Source organism: Sander vitreus, chromosome 3, assembly GCF_031162955.1.
Source record: "Sander vitreus isolate 19-12246 chromosome 3, sanVit1, whole genome shotgun sequence".
NCBI classification, from domain to species: domain Eukaryota; kingdom Metazoa; phylum Chordata; class Actinopteri; order Perciformes; family Percidae; genus Sander; species Sander vitreus.
Genome location: NC_135857.1, coordinates 24434793 through 24452045, shown reverse-complemented (window position 1 = coordinate 24452045; position 17253 = coordinate 24434793). Strand labels below are relative to the sequence as shown.

The window sequence follows — 17253 nt, the reverse complement described above, 5'->3', positions numbered from 1 at the left end:
TAAATGTGCTTAATATGAACATGATATAAATGGTAGCTGGTAATGTGGTAGCTATCAGATAAATAAAATATATCTAACAGAAATGTGTGGAACAATTTTACGATGCTGTTATTATTATTATTATTAGTAGTAGTAGTATTATATGCTATTGTTGTTGTTATCACATTTTTTTTTATTCTGTCATACAGTTTTAACACACATTCTAATGCAAAACACAAAAAGATTATGTCAGTAAAAGTCAAAGACAAAATATAGATTTTAACTAAATATAACAAAAATATAAACAGCATAACACAGATGGTTGTATACATAAAACTGAAGTATGCATGTAACAAAAAACGACAAAAAAAAACCCATCCCTCCTTTTTAGGGGGCTTTATCACAACACCACACTGACAGCGGATTGGCTGAGTGTGCGCACATTTCATTGCAGCTTGTCGATGCATCTTTCTCAGTCACCACCGGATGGGAGGAAAGGAGGAGGATAGAGTGGGCAGGGGAGAAAGAGAGAGGGATGCAAGAGGTGGAGGAACGGGTGGTTAAGAAATGAAGGTGTAGCCGTATCTACGGAGACAATCAAACGAGGGGTTTATTTATGTAAAAAAAAAAAAAAAATACAGGTCTTTGCTGTTTATTCTAAGCAGAGCAAGCAGATACTCATTCACTGTTTCTGACGCGTAAGGTTGCCCTTATATCGGCATCACCGCCGATCAAGGATGATAGGTATGATTATATAGTTTATTAATAACAAAGTAGCCTTACAATCCACAGTGACGAAAAAGCAGGAGGCAAACTATGATCCGAGGATGATTTCTGCTAAGAAAACTCCGGAGAAGAGTCGTTATCCTATCCACTATTTGGTGTGGCACAACAAACACCGACAGCTGGAGAAAGAGCTGGCAACGAACGAGCAGGTGAGACGGTAAAGAGCGGTCAAACGCATCTCTGCTTACAGACATAGGCCTGTGTCTTCATTATAAGTGTTAATGGGCGTGTGGGTCCATATATTTTATAGATGGTGGTACAGTATAGATGTCACGGAGCACCTCATTCAAGAACCTGGTCAATAACTGGGAATAGTGCAGTTATCTGTGAGGTGGAGAGGCACACTTGTAGACTATATCCTCAGAGTTGAATTTACACTATTTTCTTTTTATCATTCATTTTAAAATCACAGAGTAACATATACTTTATATGTCAATGATCTATTATTTATTGCATTGTGGCTACAAATAACCATCATCCAAGTAATTCTAATATGCATGGGAAGTGTGTGTGTGTGTGTGTGTGTGTGTGTGTGTGTGTGTGTGTGTGTGTCTTTGTATTTGTCAGAGGTGCTTTATGCCTGTGTGTAAGCGGAATTATTGCATGATACTCTGTAGGCTCTCTACCTTCCCACCAGCACCTGAACCATTTATGAGTGGGTGAGACCGTGAGACAATGCAGATACTGAGTATGTGGGTGAACAGTTACAAACCACCCCAGTGAATAGAGTAATGAAATCATTAAGGTATTATAGGTTTCCAGAGAAGGTGTTTGTCATAATCAAAAACATGGGAAATTATTTTCACCCACTGGTAAAATTGGAGTACTTCAGCTTAGAGTGAGGGACTTGATAACACAATTTTCACAAATGTATACTGAAGTGCTCTGCTTCTATATAATAGATGCAGGTTAGCAACTAAACTGATTTCTGAGTGCACGCATCACGCAGCGGTCTCGAGACATCACACTTCCACACACATGTACGCACACTATAGCCTACACATATGGCCACTGTTCTTGTGATTACAAAATCATTACCTTAGAGGCTTTTTGTTTACACCAAAAAGGCCAGCTTTTGCCTAAAGGCAGCTATGAGTTGGTTTACCATAAACCCTACAGTTTCAGTCAGGGAGTGTGCTAGTGACATTATCCATTCAATCCTTTACCATAATTATAACTATTGGGAGATGAATGGCAAAATTGAATACACCTCACAGTGATGCTTTAAGAATGTACTTAGACCTCTAGTATAGTCAATGTCAGCGGTAACACATTGTATTTCCTTGAAAGGGGAGCGGGTAATGAACCAAATATTCTCTTGAGGCAGAGGAGACAGCAAAAGCTTTTTTTCCGAACGTTTGTAGCTTTGCAGTTGTTGAATACCAATTTTCTTACCCTGTTGGCTCAACACTGAATTGGAATGAAACAGATGACTCTTTATTATTTATTTATTTATTTAAAATGCATTATTACATTCATGCAGTAGCTATACTAGCTCTAACTAGGACAGTGTTAGTGGTTACTTGGTTTGTCGGTCCAGAACTTGTCTTGACAACTATTGGATGGATTGCCATGAAATTTGAAACAGAGCAGACATCCATGGTCCCCAGACGATTCATTTTAATGTCCCCTGACTCATCCTCTAAATGGACAAAATCCAAAACTGGTTCAAAACCTTTGCTGATGCAGGATGACTCAAAAACTAGTGACCAAATTCCCATCAACCTCAGCCGTACCTGAGATTTGCTGATGTGAAATGATCAAATGTTACCCAAATATAAATTATTAACATAGATAAAGGTAATATTTCACACCAACTTCTCTAAACTGAAACTTTAGGCATGTTTGGGTTACACAGATAGACTAAATAAATTAGTCCTCACAACGACATTGCCATTCATTTTTCAGGAACCCTTGAATCTATAAATATTTTATGATGCAAATGATTTAGTCCTCTGCTGTGCATTTGGACCCAGGACCTCTATATCATCTGGTCTTTTTATAAAGTCAGCCAACTGCCTTGTAGTTCCTTTTTCTTTGTGGGAGCAAACACAAATCTGTTGAACATCTCAAGTACCAAAGTGTTCAGAATCAAAAAAGATTTGACACTGATCCTTAATAAATCAGCATGATAAGTCACCCTCATCTTTTCTCTCATTTCTAAAGTAATTCTCAGTGTAGAGCTGTCTTTACCAATTATCATGGTCAAAAGATGTCGATATATTCTGCAATGTTGTTCACCACAGCAGAAACGATATGAAACATGAACACTGTGTGACCTTAAATTCATGCAAAACTGAAACCTATGCCTACCATCTATTTCAATGGATTCCCTGGCTTCTTGACTATATTGGAATTCCATATTTGCATGGCTTTAAAGCTGTTCAATGCTGTCAAAAAGAAGCTCAAACAAAAAAGAAAAGAGGGAGAAAGACAGAGAATAGGACTTTTTCCATTTTTCACAACAAGCATTATTCCTCGTTCTTTTCATGCCAGCTCCAGAGGCACGCTTGCTAGACAATAAACCTTAGGTACCAACTATCTGTGTTTGACGGTAGATCAGAGCCAGTTGTCAGGAGACCGGTAGTAAACTATTAAAAACAAACGTTATTTCTTTCTTCCAGTGTTCCCGTCTCATTACTGTTGAACCTCTGCTCAGTCTATAACTGTAACTATTCAAATTTGTATCTGTTGCTTTGTTTTTATGTATTTGCGTATGGCTGTGTACACATGTAAGTATGCATCATGGTTTTGCATGTATTGTATAATGCAGTGTTTTTTTGCATAGTCAAACATTTTACATCCTACAAGACTTTATATGAGCTACGCTCTAATAAAATGAGTATGTCAGCCTTACATCCCGGAACTTATTTCACATCCACTGGATGGACACAAAGTTAAGCTTTTGGTATGATTGTGTTGATGCATACACGCTGTAAGAGACAGGTCTGGCAAATTAAATCCAGTTCATGCGGTCTTTGATTGTCTTATACTGTTTATTGTAACTATTTCACATTTGATTGACGGGATAGCTGACAGAGAGATTCTACACACACTTGACACATACACACATATACACTTGGCACACAAAAGTGAGTTTATGATCCACCTTTAGAGAGATATTTCTACTGTATTGTGAGCATCAGCCATTACAGAAAAAAAGACTGGGGGCGCATAGACAGAGAAGAAGAATATTGTAAATACATATGCATAATATTATTACAATACAGTACATTGTGATAGTTCCTATGATATCACATTATGGCCATGCTGTTAACCCAAATAACAAAGGCAGTATTGTGCAGATACTGTATTGCATGATAATGGTTGGTCTCTGATGAATTTGGGACCCATTTAGCTGAAGAACAACAGTATAATATCACTGACCTCTGCTTTATGCCACAGTAAAATTAAGCTAATCTACAGCCGTCTCCATATCAGAGCTTTTTAAAAGCCTGCCCAGCCTTTGGTGAAATGATGAGACACATGCCATTTCACCACGTGCATGCATCCAATATCCGGCACTGTTTCTGATCGCACTCTTATTACCTGCAAGCACAATAATGCAATGAATGGCTGGTTAATGATATTTTTTTAAAATGGCTGTGATATGAGACTGTACAACTATATGTAGAGAGACCTTATGCTTGCCCAATCTTCCATAAGCAGCATGTAGCAGATTGTATGTTTGAGTGAGTGAGGGGAGCAGAAATGCTACCACAGCAGGCTACAGTGAAATAATTTGTACACCGGCTGTCTGTGTTACGACGCAAAGCCAGAGAAAGGAAACTGAACATAGTAACAGGAGTGGTTGAATAAATGCAGGGACACATAGCTGACTACAGAGAGAAGTACAAAAGGAAAGACATATATGAAAGGAGTAGTAAAATAGGCAGATGAGAGATACATTTTTGGCTGTGTTTACCAGATTCATAAAATAAGGTTACTACCTAACAACTGTTAAAGACAGGTGAAAGCAATGAAGAAACATTGAGCCAAGGCGTGGAGGCGCAAACAAGGTGATGAAGGGAGTGAAGACAGAGAGTAAAGAAGAAGTGAGGAGTTGGGGGAAATAATGACACACTTTAACCATGAACAGAGAGTGTCTTGGGTCCATGTATAGAGTGATGGCCTATCTCAAGACGAAGGCACTCAGTGTATGGTTTGATTGTAATGCCCTCGGCAAGGTGCTAATGTTAAATCAGCATTCTAAAAACTTATGCAGGGTTTCTGGCATGATTGAACAAAGCCATAAATTAATGCTCACGGGTTTATTGCATTCACTCTGAATCTTTACACCAACAATCTCCTATCTACTTACAACTGTCTCTTACAAGCTTCTTCTTTTCTCTTATCAGCCTGCTTCTCCCTGTTTCCTCTACATATCCAGCCACTGTATAAAGTTTTCCTTATCTTCCAGTGTTCCCGTCTCATTACTGTTGAACCTCTGCTCAGTCTATAACTGTAACTATTCAAATTTGTATCTGTTGCTTTGTTTTTATGTATTTGCGTATGGCTGTGTACACATGTAAGTATGCATCATGGTTTTGCATGTATTGTATAATGCAGTGTTTTTTTGCATAGTCAAACATTTTACATCCTACAAGACTTTATATGAGCTACGCTCTAATAAAATGAGTATGTCAGCCTTACATCCCGGAACTTATTTCACATCCACTGGATGGACACAAAGTTAAGCTTTTGGTATGATTGTGTTGATGCATACACGCTGTAAGAGACAGGTCTGGCAAATTAAATCCAGTTCATGCGGTCTTTGATTGTCTTATACTGTTTATTGTAACTATTTCACATTTGATTGACGGGATAGCTGACAGAGAGATTCTACACACACTTGACACATACACACATATACACTTGGCACACAAAAGTGAGTTTATGATCCACCTTTAGAGAGATATTTCTACTGTATTGTGAGCATCAGCCATTACAGAAAAAAGACTGGGGGCGCATAGACAGAGAAGAAGAATATTGCAAATACATATGCATAATATTATTACAATACAGTACATTGTGATAGTTCCTATGATATCACATTATGGCCATGCTGTTAACCCAAATAACAAAGGCAGTATTGTGCAGATACTGTATTGCATGATAATGGTTGGTCTCTGATGAATTTGGGACCCATTTAGCTGAAGAACAACAGTATAATATCACTGACCTCTGCTTTATGCCACAGTAAAATTAAGCTAATCTACAGCCGTCTCCATATCAGAGCTTTTTAAAGCCTGCCCAGCCTTTGGTGAAATGATGAGACACATGCCATTTCACCACGTGCATGCATCCAATATCCGGCACTGTTTCTGATCGCACTCTTATTACCTGCAAGCACAATAATGCAATGAATGGCTGGTTAATGATATTTTTTTAAATGGCTGTGATATGAGACTGTACAACTATATGTAGAGAGACCTTATGCTTGCCCAATCTTCCATAAGCAGCATGTAGCAGATTGTATGTTTGAGTGAGTGAGGGGAGCAGAAATGCTACCACAGCAGGCTACAGTGAAATAATTTGTACACCGGCTGTCTGTGTTACGACGCAAAGCCAGAGAAAGGAAACTGAACATAGTAACAGGAGTGGTTGAATAAATGCAGGGACACATAGCTGACTACAGAGAGAAGTACAAAAGGAAAGACATATATGAAAGGAGTAGTAAAATAGGCAGATGAGAGATACATTTTTGGCTGTGTTTACCAGATTCATAAAATAAGGTTACTACCTAACAACTGTTAAAGACAGGTGAAAGCAATGAAGAAACATTGAGCCAAGGCGTGGAGGCGCAAACAAGGTGATGAAGGGAGTGAAGACAGAGAGTAAAGAAGAAGTGAGGAGTTGGGGGGGGAAATAATGACACACTTTAACCATGAACAGAGAGTGTCTTGGGTCCATGTATAGAGTGATGGCCTATCTCAAGACGAAGGCACTCAGTGTATGGTTTGATTGTAATGCCCTCGGCAAGGTGCTAATGTTAAATCAGCATTCTAAAAACTTATGCAGGGTTTCTGGCATGATTGAACAAAGCCATAAATTAATGCTCACGGGTTTATTGCATTCACTCTGAATCTTTACACCAACAATCTCCTATCTACTTACAACTGTCTCTTACAAGCTTCTTCTTTTCTCTTATCAGCCTGCTTCTCCCTGTTTCCTCTACATATCCAGCCACTGTATAAAGTTTTCCTTATCTTCTATCCCCCGGTGCCTTCCATCCCTCTTTAACTCCATCTATCCATGTATCAACCCCACCTTCACCCCTCTTACTTTCCTCAGTGTAATGAAACCCAAGTCCTAATTGCAGCGCAGCAAAGCCACAAAGAGATGCCATGAAGGCTGGGTTGGGGTCAGATTTAGTTAAGTTGCTGAAAGCTTTTAACAGAGAGAGAGAGAGAGAGAGAGAGAGAGAGAGAGAGAGAGAGAGAGAGAGAGAGAGAGAGAGAGAGAGAGAGAGATTGTCAGTAATAGGTAAAAAAAGAAAGGGAGATTAGTGAAGGAATAAAGGAAAAATGTGGTAGAAAGAATGGGGGGTGAGGAACAAATACATAAGGAATCAGAGAGAAGAGATTAAACACCCACAAGAAAAATATAACAGACCGGAAGCAGTAAACAGTGGCACGAACAATGCCCATGATAGTAATAATCGTTTTTGTGGCAGTCACCTAAAAATGATTCAAGTCATCACTCCTGGAAATCAAGTATGCCTACCTTGAAGGAAAGAATGGGCATTTTTTTTGCTTCACGTTTTGGGTCATTAAGTCCTTACTGCCCCCACCTTAATCACAGTGGGGATGATTTGCCTGTGGTATTTCTCTTTGATCCCTGTGTTACTGAGCCTGTAAAAGTCACCACCTCCACAATAGGCCAAACATCTCCACATCTGAATAAACCACCATGTTTAGCTGTAGGTTTAATGCACTGCATTGATGCGGTTTTGTTGGCCAGCCAGCATTTCGTCAAGAAGTCGTCATCACCCAGGCCATGCTCAGCAGGCGTGCAAATGTCCAGACCTCAACTGGGAACATGGTCAAAAACCCTGAGCAGCTCCTAAGCCCTGTGATCTTGCATTACATACAGAAGGCAGTGTCGGAAGAGTCTGGAGGGCCAAACCCCATTTTTCTGGTAGAGGTTAATGCAGGGGTGAAGTTCCAGTCAAGTTCAATAGGTCCATGATGGCACGGCACCAAGGATGAACTCTCCTTATGGCGCTTTTCCATTACGTGGTACCTGCTTGACTCGCCTCGACTCTACTCGCCTTTTTTGGTTTTCCATTACGAAAAAAAAGTACCTGGTACCTGCTAACAGGTACTTTTTTTAGTATCACCTCAGTCGAGGTTCCAAGCGAGCTGAGCCGATACCAAAAGGTGACGTGAAAGCGACAGACGGGGGTGTCCTGAACAAACCCGCCATTTTTAAATAGTTTAGCCAGCTGTGTTTATTTTTGCTGCCTCCAGCTTCATTTGAAACAAAATGTGTCTTCTGGCAACAACAACACAGCTTCGACGTTCTGTGTGTGTGTGTGTCGTGTTAGGTCACGGCAGTTTACTGCGGCGCCACTATGACGACCAGCCACGCTGAGGCGGTACTAAAATCTGCAATGGCGAGTAGAGTCAAGGCGAGTAGAGTCGAGGCGAGTCGAGCAGGTACCATGTAATGGAAAAACGCCATTTGATACCCACTGACTGTTTAGTGGTTGATGTGCATTGCAATATTGTATGGACATTGGTATCAGTGTCTGATGGGGTTGGTTGTCCAGATTTTCATAAAGGGTGCATGGTGAGTCAGATTTAATTATCAGGAAATCATACTACAAAGCCTCCCTGTGAAAAGTCTGTGCAGGATACTGGAGGGTTTGCAAGTTTTAGATTGCCAAGATACAATGCAGCTTTTTAGCCCTGGGACAGTGGATCAACTTTAACCTCCCCATAGATTGTCAAAAAGTCCCCTCTCCTGTTAATGATTAAACAATGGATAAGCAAGTCAGCCCACGAGTAGTGAGGATATTCCGCTGGGAGACATTAAGGTGTTTTCCCTGATATTCACAGATGATGCTATTTCTCGAGCCTCATTTGCCTGCAACCTCCACTGTGCAGCACTCTGCTGTATGCATGTTGTTGTGTCTGAGCAGCAGCAATAACTAAAATGAGGGTTTATTCTTCCAAATCTGAGGCTATGATTCTCTTATGAAAAAACTTGGCATATCCTGTGAAGGTGTGACAGTTAGCAGCTGTCACAGGTGGAAGAGTACAAGTATCTTATGAGAGCAGCTGGTTGCATCAGCTGCAGTAATATTGATGCTATTCTGGACAATGGTAGTAAAGACTCAGCCTGACGTTAAGGCTTGTCATTAGGGTTTTTCTTTTTGACAGATTATAACAATTTCTGTAAGTGGTCTCCAGTGTAAAAAAGTTTAAGCAAGTCCATGCATTGTCAAACGTAATGTAAAACATCACCCTGAGCTTTTTAAAATAATCTTTTCTTTTTGCTTTGAAGAGGAAATGCTAGCTATGCTGTTACAACCCATTTTAGCAAAACCAAGGCACTTGAACTTGTCCAGTTGAATAAATACCAATAAATGAAAACATTTTAAGCCATCATGATATTCCCTTAATTTGACCAGGACATTTTCTGCCCAGTAAATGCTATATGTCCCAGAGAAACCCTCTGATTTCATTATCAGGCTTAGTGCAACATCTCGTCCCAGACCACTGGGTTTACCTGAAATTGCTACATAATTCACATGCTCACATACACACACAAACACAAGAAGAAAGTGACAGCTGTGATGTTTCACTCCAATAGGCTACATTATGTGATTATGCTCTTTTATAGTCTGCCTCAACCAAAAAGATTTGCTCTCTCCATCTGTGAGTTTGCCTGCATCGTTGCGATTGTGAGGAGAGATAACAAGTGCTCTCTCTCTCTCTCTCTCTCTCTCTCTCTCTCTCTCTCTCTCTCTCTCTCTCTCTCTCTGTGCTGCCCTGCATATCTTTCCTTGCATTTTTGGTGAAGTTTGTCAGCTCACTGCAACAAACAGGTGTCAACCTCTTTAGATAAGATAAACATCAGAGAAACTCTCTCTTTGCTTCTGTTGCCATTCTGACAGGTCCATCAGTATCCCACCCATTTGTACTTTCTTTATCCATGTATGTGTGTGTCTTTTTGTCTGACCTGTTCTGTGGAGATTGGGGTTGACAGTAAACTGAATTAAGTGCAATGAAACAGAGACATTACATATGCTGGAATGTAGGTCATTCTAGTATTTTCATCTGGTGATTTGGTACATTTGGTCTTATTTCCAGCGCTTGATTTCACAGCCCTTAAATGCACCTGCAAAAATGGATGGCTGTGTTACGTTACATAAGTGTGAGATGCTGCGAGAGGTTTTGTTACTCGTCTGTGGGGTAATCATTACCAGTTTGTTCTGTCATTTCATATCTGAAGCAGTGCCCCATTGAAAATAGATCAGGGTTTCACAGCAGTGTAGCATTTGTCAAAGTCTCTTCTGCATCTGGAATCACAGACACGAGAAGGGAGGCAGGGGGGAGAAAGAGTTATTTTTAAACTCCTCCCTCCCAAAGCCACCCTCTGCTCCTGTGCGCCCATGCACAAACATTTTGGCAAAGCTGCTGTATGTGTATGCACAGTTTTCTGTGGGTGTGGGTGTGTGGTGTTTGTATGAAAGATTGATGTTGTCCTAAGTTCCTGCCAAGCTGCATCAGGCCAGTCACACACACTGAGCGAGGGAGGGAGGAAGAGAGAAAGAGGGGGTGAGGGGGAGAGGGGGAGTGAGAGGCGAAGCAGATGCCACAGATAGAGATGCTTATCAATAATGCAACCTCCACTGAGCTCACTATGAAGGGATGGCAAGATTGGAACGAAAAAAAAGTAGAGGGAGGGAAGAAGAGGATAACTAGAAAAGTCTTGCATTGCCAGATCTCCACAGCACAGTGGAGTAAGGTCTGTCTCCTCCACAGATAAGAAATAAAACGCTCTGGGTTCTTTGCATTTTTTAAAACCAAACACAATCATTTAATCGACACAGAGACGGTGGCTCTGCAAAATGATCTCGGGAAGGAACTTGTTTTGGTAGAACATTTGGACACCGCAAAAGAAAATGCCACATTAAATATTAATTGAAGTTAACTCTTCACACAATACAGTAATATGAGCTGTATAAATTAGCTGGATACATGGTTAAACGTGATTTGCTCTTACCAGTGTATCGCTGTGTGTATTTTGTCCATATCAAATCCCCAGCAATCTGTCCCGAAACGTCCCAGTTAGATAGTAAATGCCGTAAACATATTCTTTGTAACTTTTTACAATCATTCACCAAAAGAACCAAGCTTGCCTGCCTTGTTGCACAATCCAAATTTTCTTCAAAACTTGCCATTTTCGGTGTGTAGTTTGCTAGCTCGAAGTTTGTTGTTGTTGTTTCCCGAAGGGAATGGAGTTTAAGAACAACGACACACAGAGCGGAAGATGAGGGACATCCGGCGGCGTGGGATGTGAGGCAATTATCCAGGAAATGTACTGTTGTTCATTCAGACTACTAGAAAATAGTTTGATCATAAGACATAAGAGATAGAGACAAAATAAAGAGTAAATGGTGCGAAGGAATAAATTGTGAGGGTGACAAAGAGCAAGTTAAGAGATACTGAGATACAAAGTTTTTTAAAAGGGGAGGAGGTGTTAAAGTTTTAGAAAAATAGAGGAAGAATGCATATATGAATGGAAAGAAGAGAAATGGAGGTGAGGAAGAGAAAACATGAAAACAGTGTGCTTCCATTAAGTCAAAATTGTATGCAACAGATCTGCAGATCTGCCACAGTGAGAAAACAATTGATTCTCGCAACTCGTTATACAGTGAATGCAAAGTTTCCGTCTTATAACGAGGAACTATATGTCACCGAGAAAATTCTCTTCTTATAATGAAACAGATTGACATGATGCTGACGGGGAGACTTATCCATTATTTTTATTTTTTAGAAGATTCTTTTTTGGAGCATTTTTGGCCTTTATTTTGACAGGACAGCTGAAGGATGAGGGAATGACATGCAGCAAAGGGGCGCAGGTCAGAGTCGAACCCTGGCCCGCTGCGTCAAGGAGTAAACCTCTATATATGGATACCTGCTCTACCAACTGAGCTATACAAATGCCCAATTTATCTGTTTTTAAAAGGTGAGACATCTCAAAAATGATATCTAAGGCTCTGTCAGCTGGTTGCCTGGCAACCTCATGGTGAAGTCAAGATTGCATTAAGTCACTGCGCTCTGCCAAGAAATAGTCTATACAACAAGTTGTTTTTACAGTTTGGTTTTTGTACAGATATATGGATTTGAATGGCATGGTCACTGCCATAACTGCCATAACTGACTATATACATTTCTGCATACATACTACCATTCCAGTGACAGTTATAAAGAAATACCACAACGCCAAACCCAGGCTGAGAGACAAGAACACAGCTTTCAGCGTCAGTGACTCGGCTGGTCTCAGAATCGCAAACCGTAATATTACAAATAAAGTCTTCCAAACCACATTTCTTTTAAAGATTCTTTTTGGGCTTTTCTGACTTTAATCAATAGGACAGCTAGGTGAGAGACATGCAGGAAATTGTCAGAGGTCAGACTTGAACCCTGAACCTCTGTGTTGAGGAATAAGCCTCAAAGGTATATGTGAGCCTGCTCTACCCACTGACCCACCCCGGCCACGCCAAATTACATTTCAAGAACAAACTAGAGCACGTGTTTAGTAACATGAACACAAAGCAAGCTTTTCAGATGGTCAAAACTTGTGAAGACCTGTGCCACCGAACTTGCTCCAATTGTTTATTCCCTCTTCTGTGAATCCCATCCTCTGGAAAAGTGCAACCATAATCTCTGTGTCCTGGTATTGTGCATGCTGGCTTACTGTCACACTGGCATAGCATTTTGGGGCACTTGAATAGAGCAGAGCCATCCTTAATGGCTTAGCCTCTGTTAAATACTTTGGATCAACTATGTTGCATGTAAATTATTATTATTATTATTATTATTATTATTATATATATATATATATATATATATATATATATATATATATATATATATTTATATAGTTGATTTGATTTGTTTAATGTTATTAGTAACACCTTCTCTACTACGGCAAGTTGAAATGTCTGCTGTGAACAAAGGCCTATGAGATACGTCATGTCATCATAATGTGATTGATTTACTCTCTGTGTAGTAAACATAAGACACACGTCCCTACTATCTATCTGTTATCAATCTTTGGCACTGCCCATAACTCAATTGTTTTAATGATTTACATTTTTCTTTAGACAATTAACCAGTTTGGGATTTAACTCACGAAACCATTTACTTATGGAGGGCAATAAAAAAAAAAAAACATAACTCGCTCCAGAAATGATCTACTGTACATAATGTGTGTCAGCACCTGTGTGACCACAGTATGCCCTTCATTGTAATTTCATTGAGTGAAGAATGGGTGCTAAGAAACAAGCAGGGATGACGTGATGTCCCAAGTCACCAAGTCAAACAAGGCCAATGTGTGGGCGTGTGTGTGTGTGTGTGTGTGTGTGTGTGTGTGTGTGTGTGTGTGTGTGTGTGTGTGTTATTTTGTCTAGTACTTTATTTAGAATTCATAGTGTAAATTGTGTAATGTAGCTAATGTTAGTATAGCAGAACCCCATCCTCACAGAACATGTTAAGCTTGCTAGAGTGCTTGATTGACAAATGATTAACATTACCTTACCTAACTTTATAAAAAATATTATGGCTGTATTGTTTACCTTGGTGTTATTGGTGGAGTTTGTGTGGCTTATTGTAACTAATGAACGAGTCATGCTATTGTATCCTGATCGTATTGCGTCGAGTGTGCACAATTTCACATCACTTCCTTCTCCAAGCTCGGGACCAGAGAGGGTCCGACGGAGGAGGTGGGCCTGAGCCTCTAACTTTGCAGCTAGCGCTTTCTATGTGCTCTCTTAACTCTGACCACCGTCTCTCACCATATTCAATTTCTATCTTTCCCATCTACCTTTGATGCAAATTGGACCAAATGAACCACAACTAATCAGTGAGCCTAGAGGCCGACTTTTTTTCTTCTAATAGCACTCAAAGGTGTCATCACAAATAATTTAGGAATAAAGGAGCGCCGGTGACGGAGAGGTTGCTAGATCAAGATCATGTTCCAGATTGGGGATGTCTGACCCTTTCAAACTCCAGTGAAAGTGTTGAGAAACTCGTTGGTAAGAATATGAATGTGGCAGCAGGTTTATGATGCTCTCAGTCAAGACGTTCTGACTTTCAATAAGGTATAAAAAAAAATAAAACATAGGAATGAGGCCTTTTGTGAAACATCAACAAGCTGACATGTACTCAACAACATTACAGGCTTTAATTTGACAGGCTTACTTAGAGGGCATGCAATGAACATAATTAATGTAGCAAATAATACTGCGTGTCGAGTAGTATAATCTATCACCAAGAGGCCAAGACAGGTGAAATATGTTCTCCTATTCTTGCTTTTTTAATCATTCTTTTACCAAGACAAGAGCTCCATCAGGTGTAGATGAGCAGATGGGGAAGCAGAAGCTATACACTTCAGTGGATTGCTCTGTTGTTTTACTGTCATCCTGTGTTATATTTGTTGGCAGCATCCTGTACTCTCTCCGATCTGTCTCCCTCTACATCCTACCTTGCAATCACCTCACTGCTACCCTTTCTTGACTTTCCCTCCCTCTCTTTTTGTCTCCGTCCACCTATTTCTGTTTAGCCTCGCCCTTTTTAGCATCCCTCTTTCATTCCTCTCTTCCCTCCTCTCCAGCTCCCTTTGTGTTTTTATGCTGCATTTCAGCCATGTAACTGCAGCTCTTGTATCCAGAGTCATGAAATAGAGTACAGCTTTGAAATAAGCTTAAACTGATAATCACCAACATACGCTACAACTTAAAGGGGAAGCAATGGATGAAAGGACAGCTGCGAGACAACATTTTAAAAAAATGAATGAAGAGCCAAGTTGCTCATTTTTCTTTCTTTTTTTCTGTTCTGTTTCATCTATTTCTTTTACCATCAGCTTTGTTCCAGGCTCTCTGTTTTCTCTCTCGCGATTTCTTTCCAAAATACCATTTCCATTTGGGCGGGATATGTTTTCCAAGGCTCAATATTAATATTTAGGTTTTTTTTTTCTTTTTCTCTTGTGTTGTTTAAATGATGGACACCATACTTTTCTTCCTGTGACACTGACAGTTCTTCATATTTGTGCTGCCCAAGCACCCATCTGCAGTGTCCTTTGAGACACTGTTTGTGGTACACATGCACACACACAGGACTGAAAGTGGCTGTATTTGCATATGTGACACACCATATTCATTATCCAGCATGCACAAACAAAGCTGACTGCTCTCTTTCTTCCCCTGCGTTGCTATGACGTTCCCACCCTCTATTCCCCAGTCTCCACGGCTCCTGAGGGACTTCCTCATGTTGTTTTCTCCTTCAGCTCCCCTCGCTGCCTCCTCCCTTCTAACTCTCTCTCTCTGTCTCTTCTTTTCCTTACCCCTCCCCATATCTTTATTTGCCATATAGCCATCACTTGCAACAGCAATCTGTCACTCCTTTCTTTTTCTCTCTTCCTCCGTCTTCGCCTGTCTTACATGTGACAGTTGTTGCAGACAGGCAGTTTCTTTCAATAGAAATGTATCTCGCCACATTATTTTTGTCTGTCTCTTTCTCTCCAGTGTTGCTTTTGGAAATGCTGTGAAGAGCAGAGAGCTGTTAGTGGAAAGAGTGGATAGTTAGAGATTGTACAGCGATAATATACCCATTAACACACTGAAACTGTGATATCATGTTCTTGTTATCGAATTACGTTTTACTAAACTCAATCCAGTACGTATTTAAACATTTTAGGAGCCTGTGAGGGTCCTTGTGTATTCAAGCATTTGTATGTGTATCTCTGTGTGTGATTTGCATGTGCACCACATGTGGTTTTCCTCATTTCCTTTCCAAATACCAAAAACAGAACCCTGCAGTAACTGACTGATAATGTAACAACTTTGTCTTTCTGGCCCTGCGTGTGTTTCTTGGAGCATAACAGTTAACTTGTGTTGAACAGTAGCTGCCACTGTCATTTTTGTTAGGCTATTATACACTGAGCGTAGTAAACAGAAAGGGTAGCTTTTTATATTGAGTTTTTGAGTTGTTTGGTTTATTCTCAGCTGCTTCAAAATTCACCCTTAATACATTTCTTCCCTCTCCACTGCTTTGATATAAAGATTTATTTGGATCAATATGGAGTGTGGCCTCTTTCGTGAATTCATCTGCTCAGCCATATTTCTGATACGTCAGATATTTATATTATACACTCAAACCCTAAAAAAATAGTGTCAATTTATTTCTGAAAGGAATTGTCTAAAGTTCCTTAAAGGTCCAGTGTGTAACGTGTTTAGTTGTTTATTATCAAAATCTGTGTCGCCCATTCACAAACTTGTCATTTTTCATGAATATTACCTCCACCATCAATTCCAAGTATTCCTTTTGGCTTGAAATTTTATATTTGCATTCGCATGAACTGGGGTAGACGCTCCATATTCATGCGCCATCTTGAAATACGTTAGCCAGTAAGGGACATACAGGACATACTGCTCCGCCTTTTGCGTTTTCGCTGTCACATGATAAACTCACAGGGGCTGCTAATGCTGCTAATGGGTATCGTAGCTTCCTGGCCCCGGCAAGTTTGAAGAAGGAAACATGGAGGACCACACGTATTCAAAATCCAAATTTCAGGAACAGGAGTCTTCTTCTTCGCCCAGAAAAAGAAAAAGGATATCGAAAAGAGCAAGAGACTGAATTTTTGAAGTGTGAAGGCTACCGTAGCTGTAATACATACTTTGAATCACGTGGCGCGAGAGAGTTGATTGCGATATTTGACCTCAGCGCTAGATGGTAGAAATTCCCACACATTGGACCTTTAAGGTCTTTATTAACGTCCTGATTCTGAGTCACGCTACACTTATCTTCGAGAGTAATCATTAATTAAACATGGCCTGCAAAGGACCGACAGAACTGACCTTGGATCAGCCTAGGTCTTGAATAATGGTGGCTGTCAGCATCTGTTTAATTGGATGGCAGATCTGAGATCAGTGCAGCACTGCAGAGAGGGGCAACATAAAACAGTGAACGCCTCTATACACAGTGGTGCATAGAGTGGCCTGGGAAATAAAGAGGGATGGGCAGTTTCATGCAATACAGCCAGTGATTGATTAAATAAGAGACATGGTATCTCATCAGGTGTGCAAGCAACACAGCTCATGTAGTAATAAGCAGATTGTAAGTAACATGGGCACTGTTGCTGTTTGACATGCTGTACAATCTGTGGCAAAGGGTGTCAATAATGAGTGAGTCACCCAGTCATCTTTTCGACATGTCTGGACTAACTGGTCTGTAAATATATGTGAAACACATT

At 40.2% G+C, this 17253-nt stretch overlaps 1 protein-coding gene across 1 annotated transcript in view; it reads left to right on the top strand.

Moving 5' to 3' along the window:
• The first annotated feature begins 468 nt into the window (after positions 1-468).
• ankrd13b (ankyrin repeat domain 13B) overlaps positions 469-17253 on the top strand; it is a 37646-nt gene continuing 20861 nt past the window's right edge. Inside the window, exon 1 of the mRNA XM_078246643.1 lies at positions 469-914. Within this exon, the coding sequence (XP_078102769.1) occupies positions 807-914 (108 nt within the window). The 5' untranslated portion in view covers positions 469-806. The remainder of the gene's footprint in view (positions 915-17253) is intronic.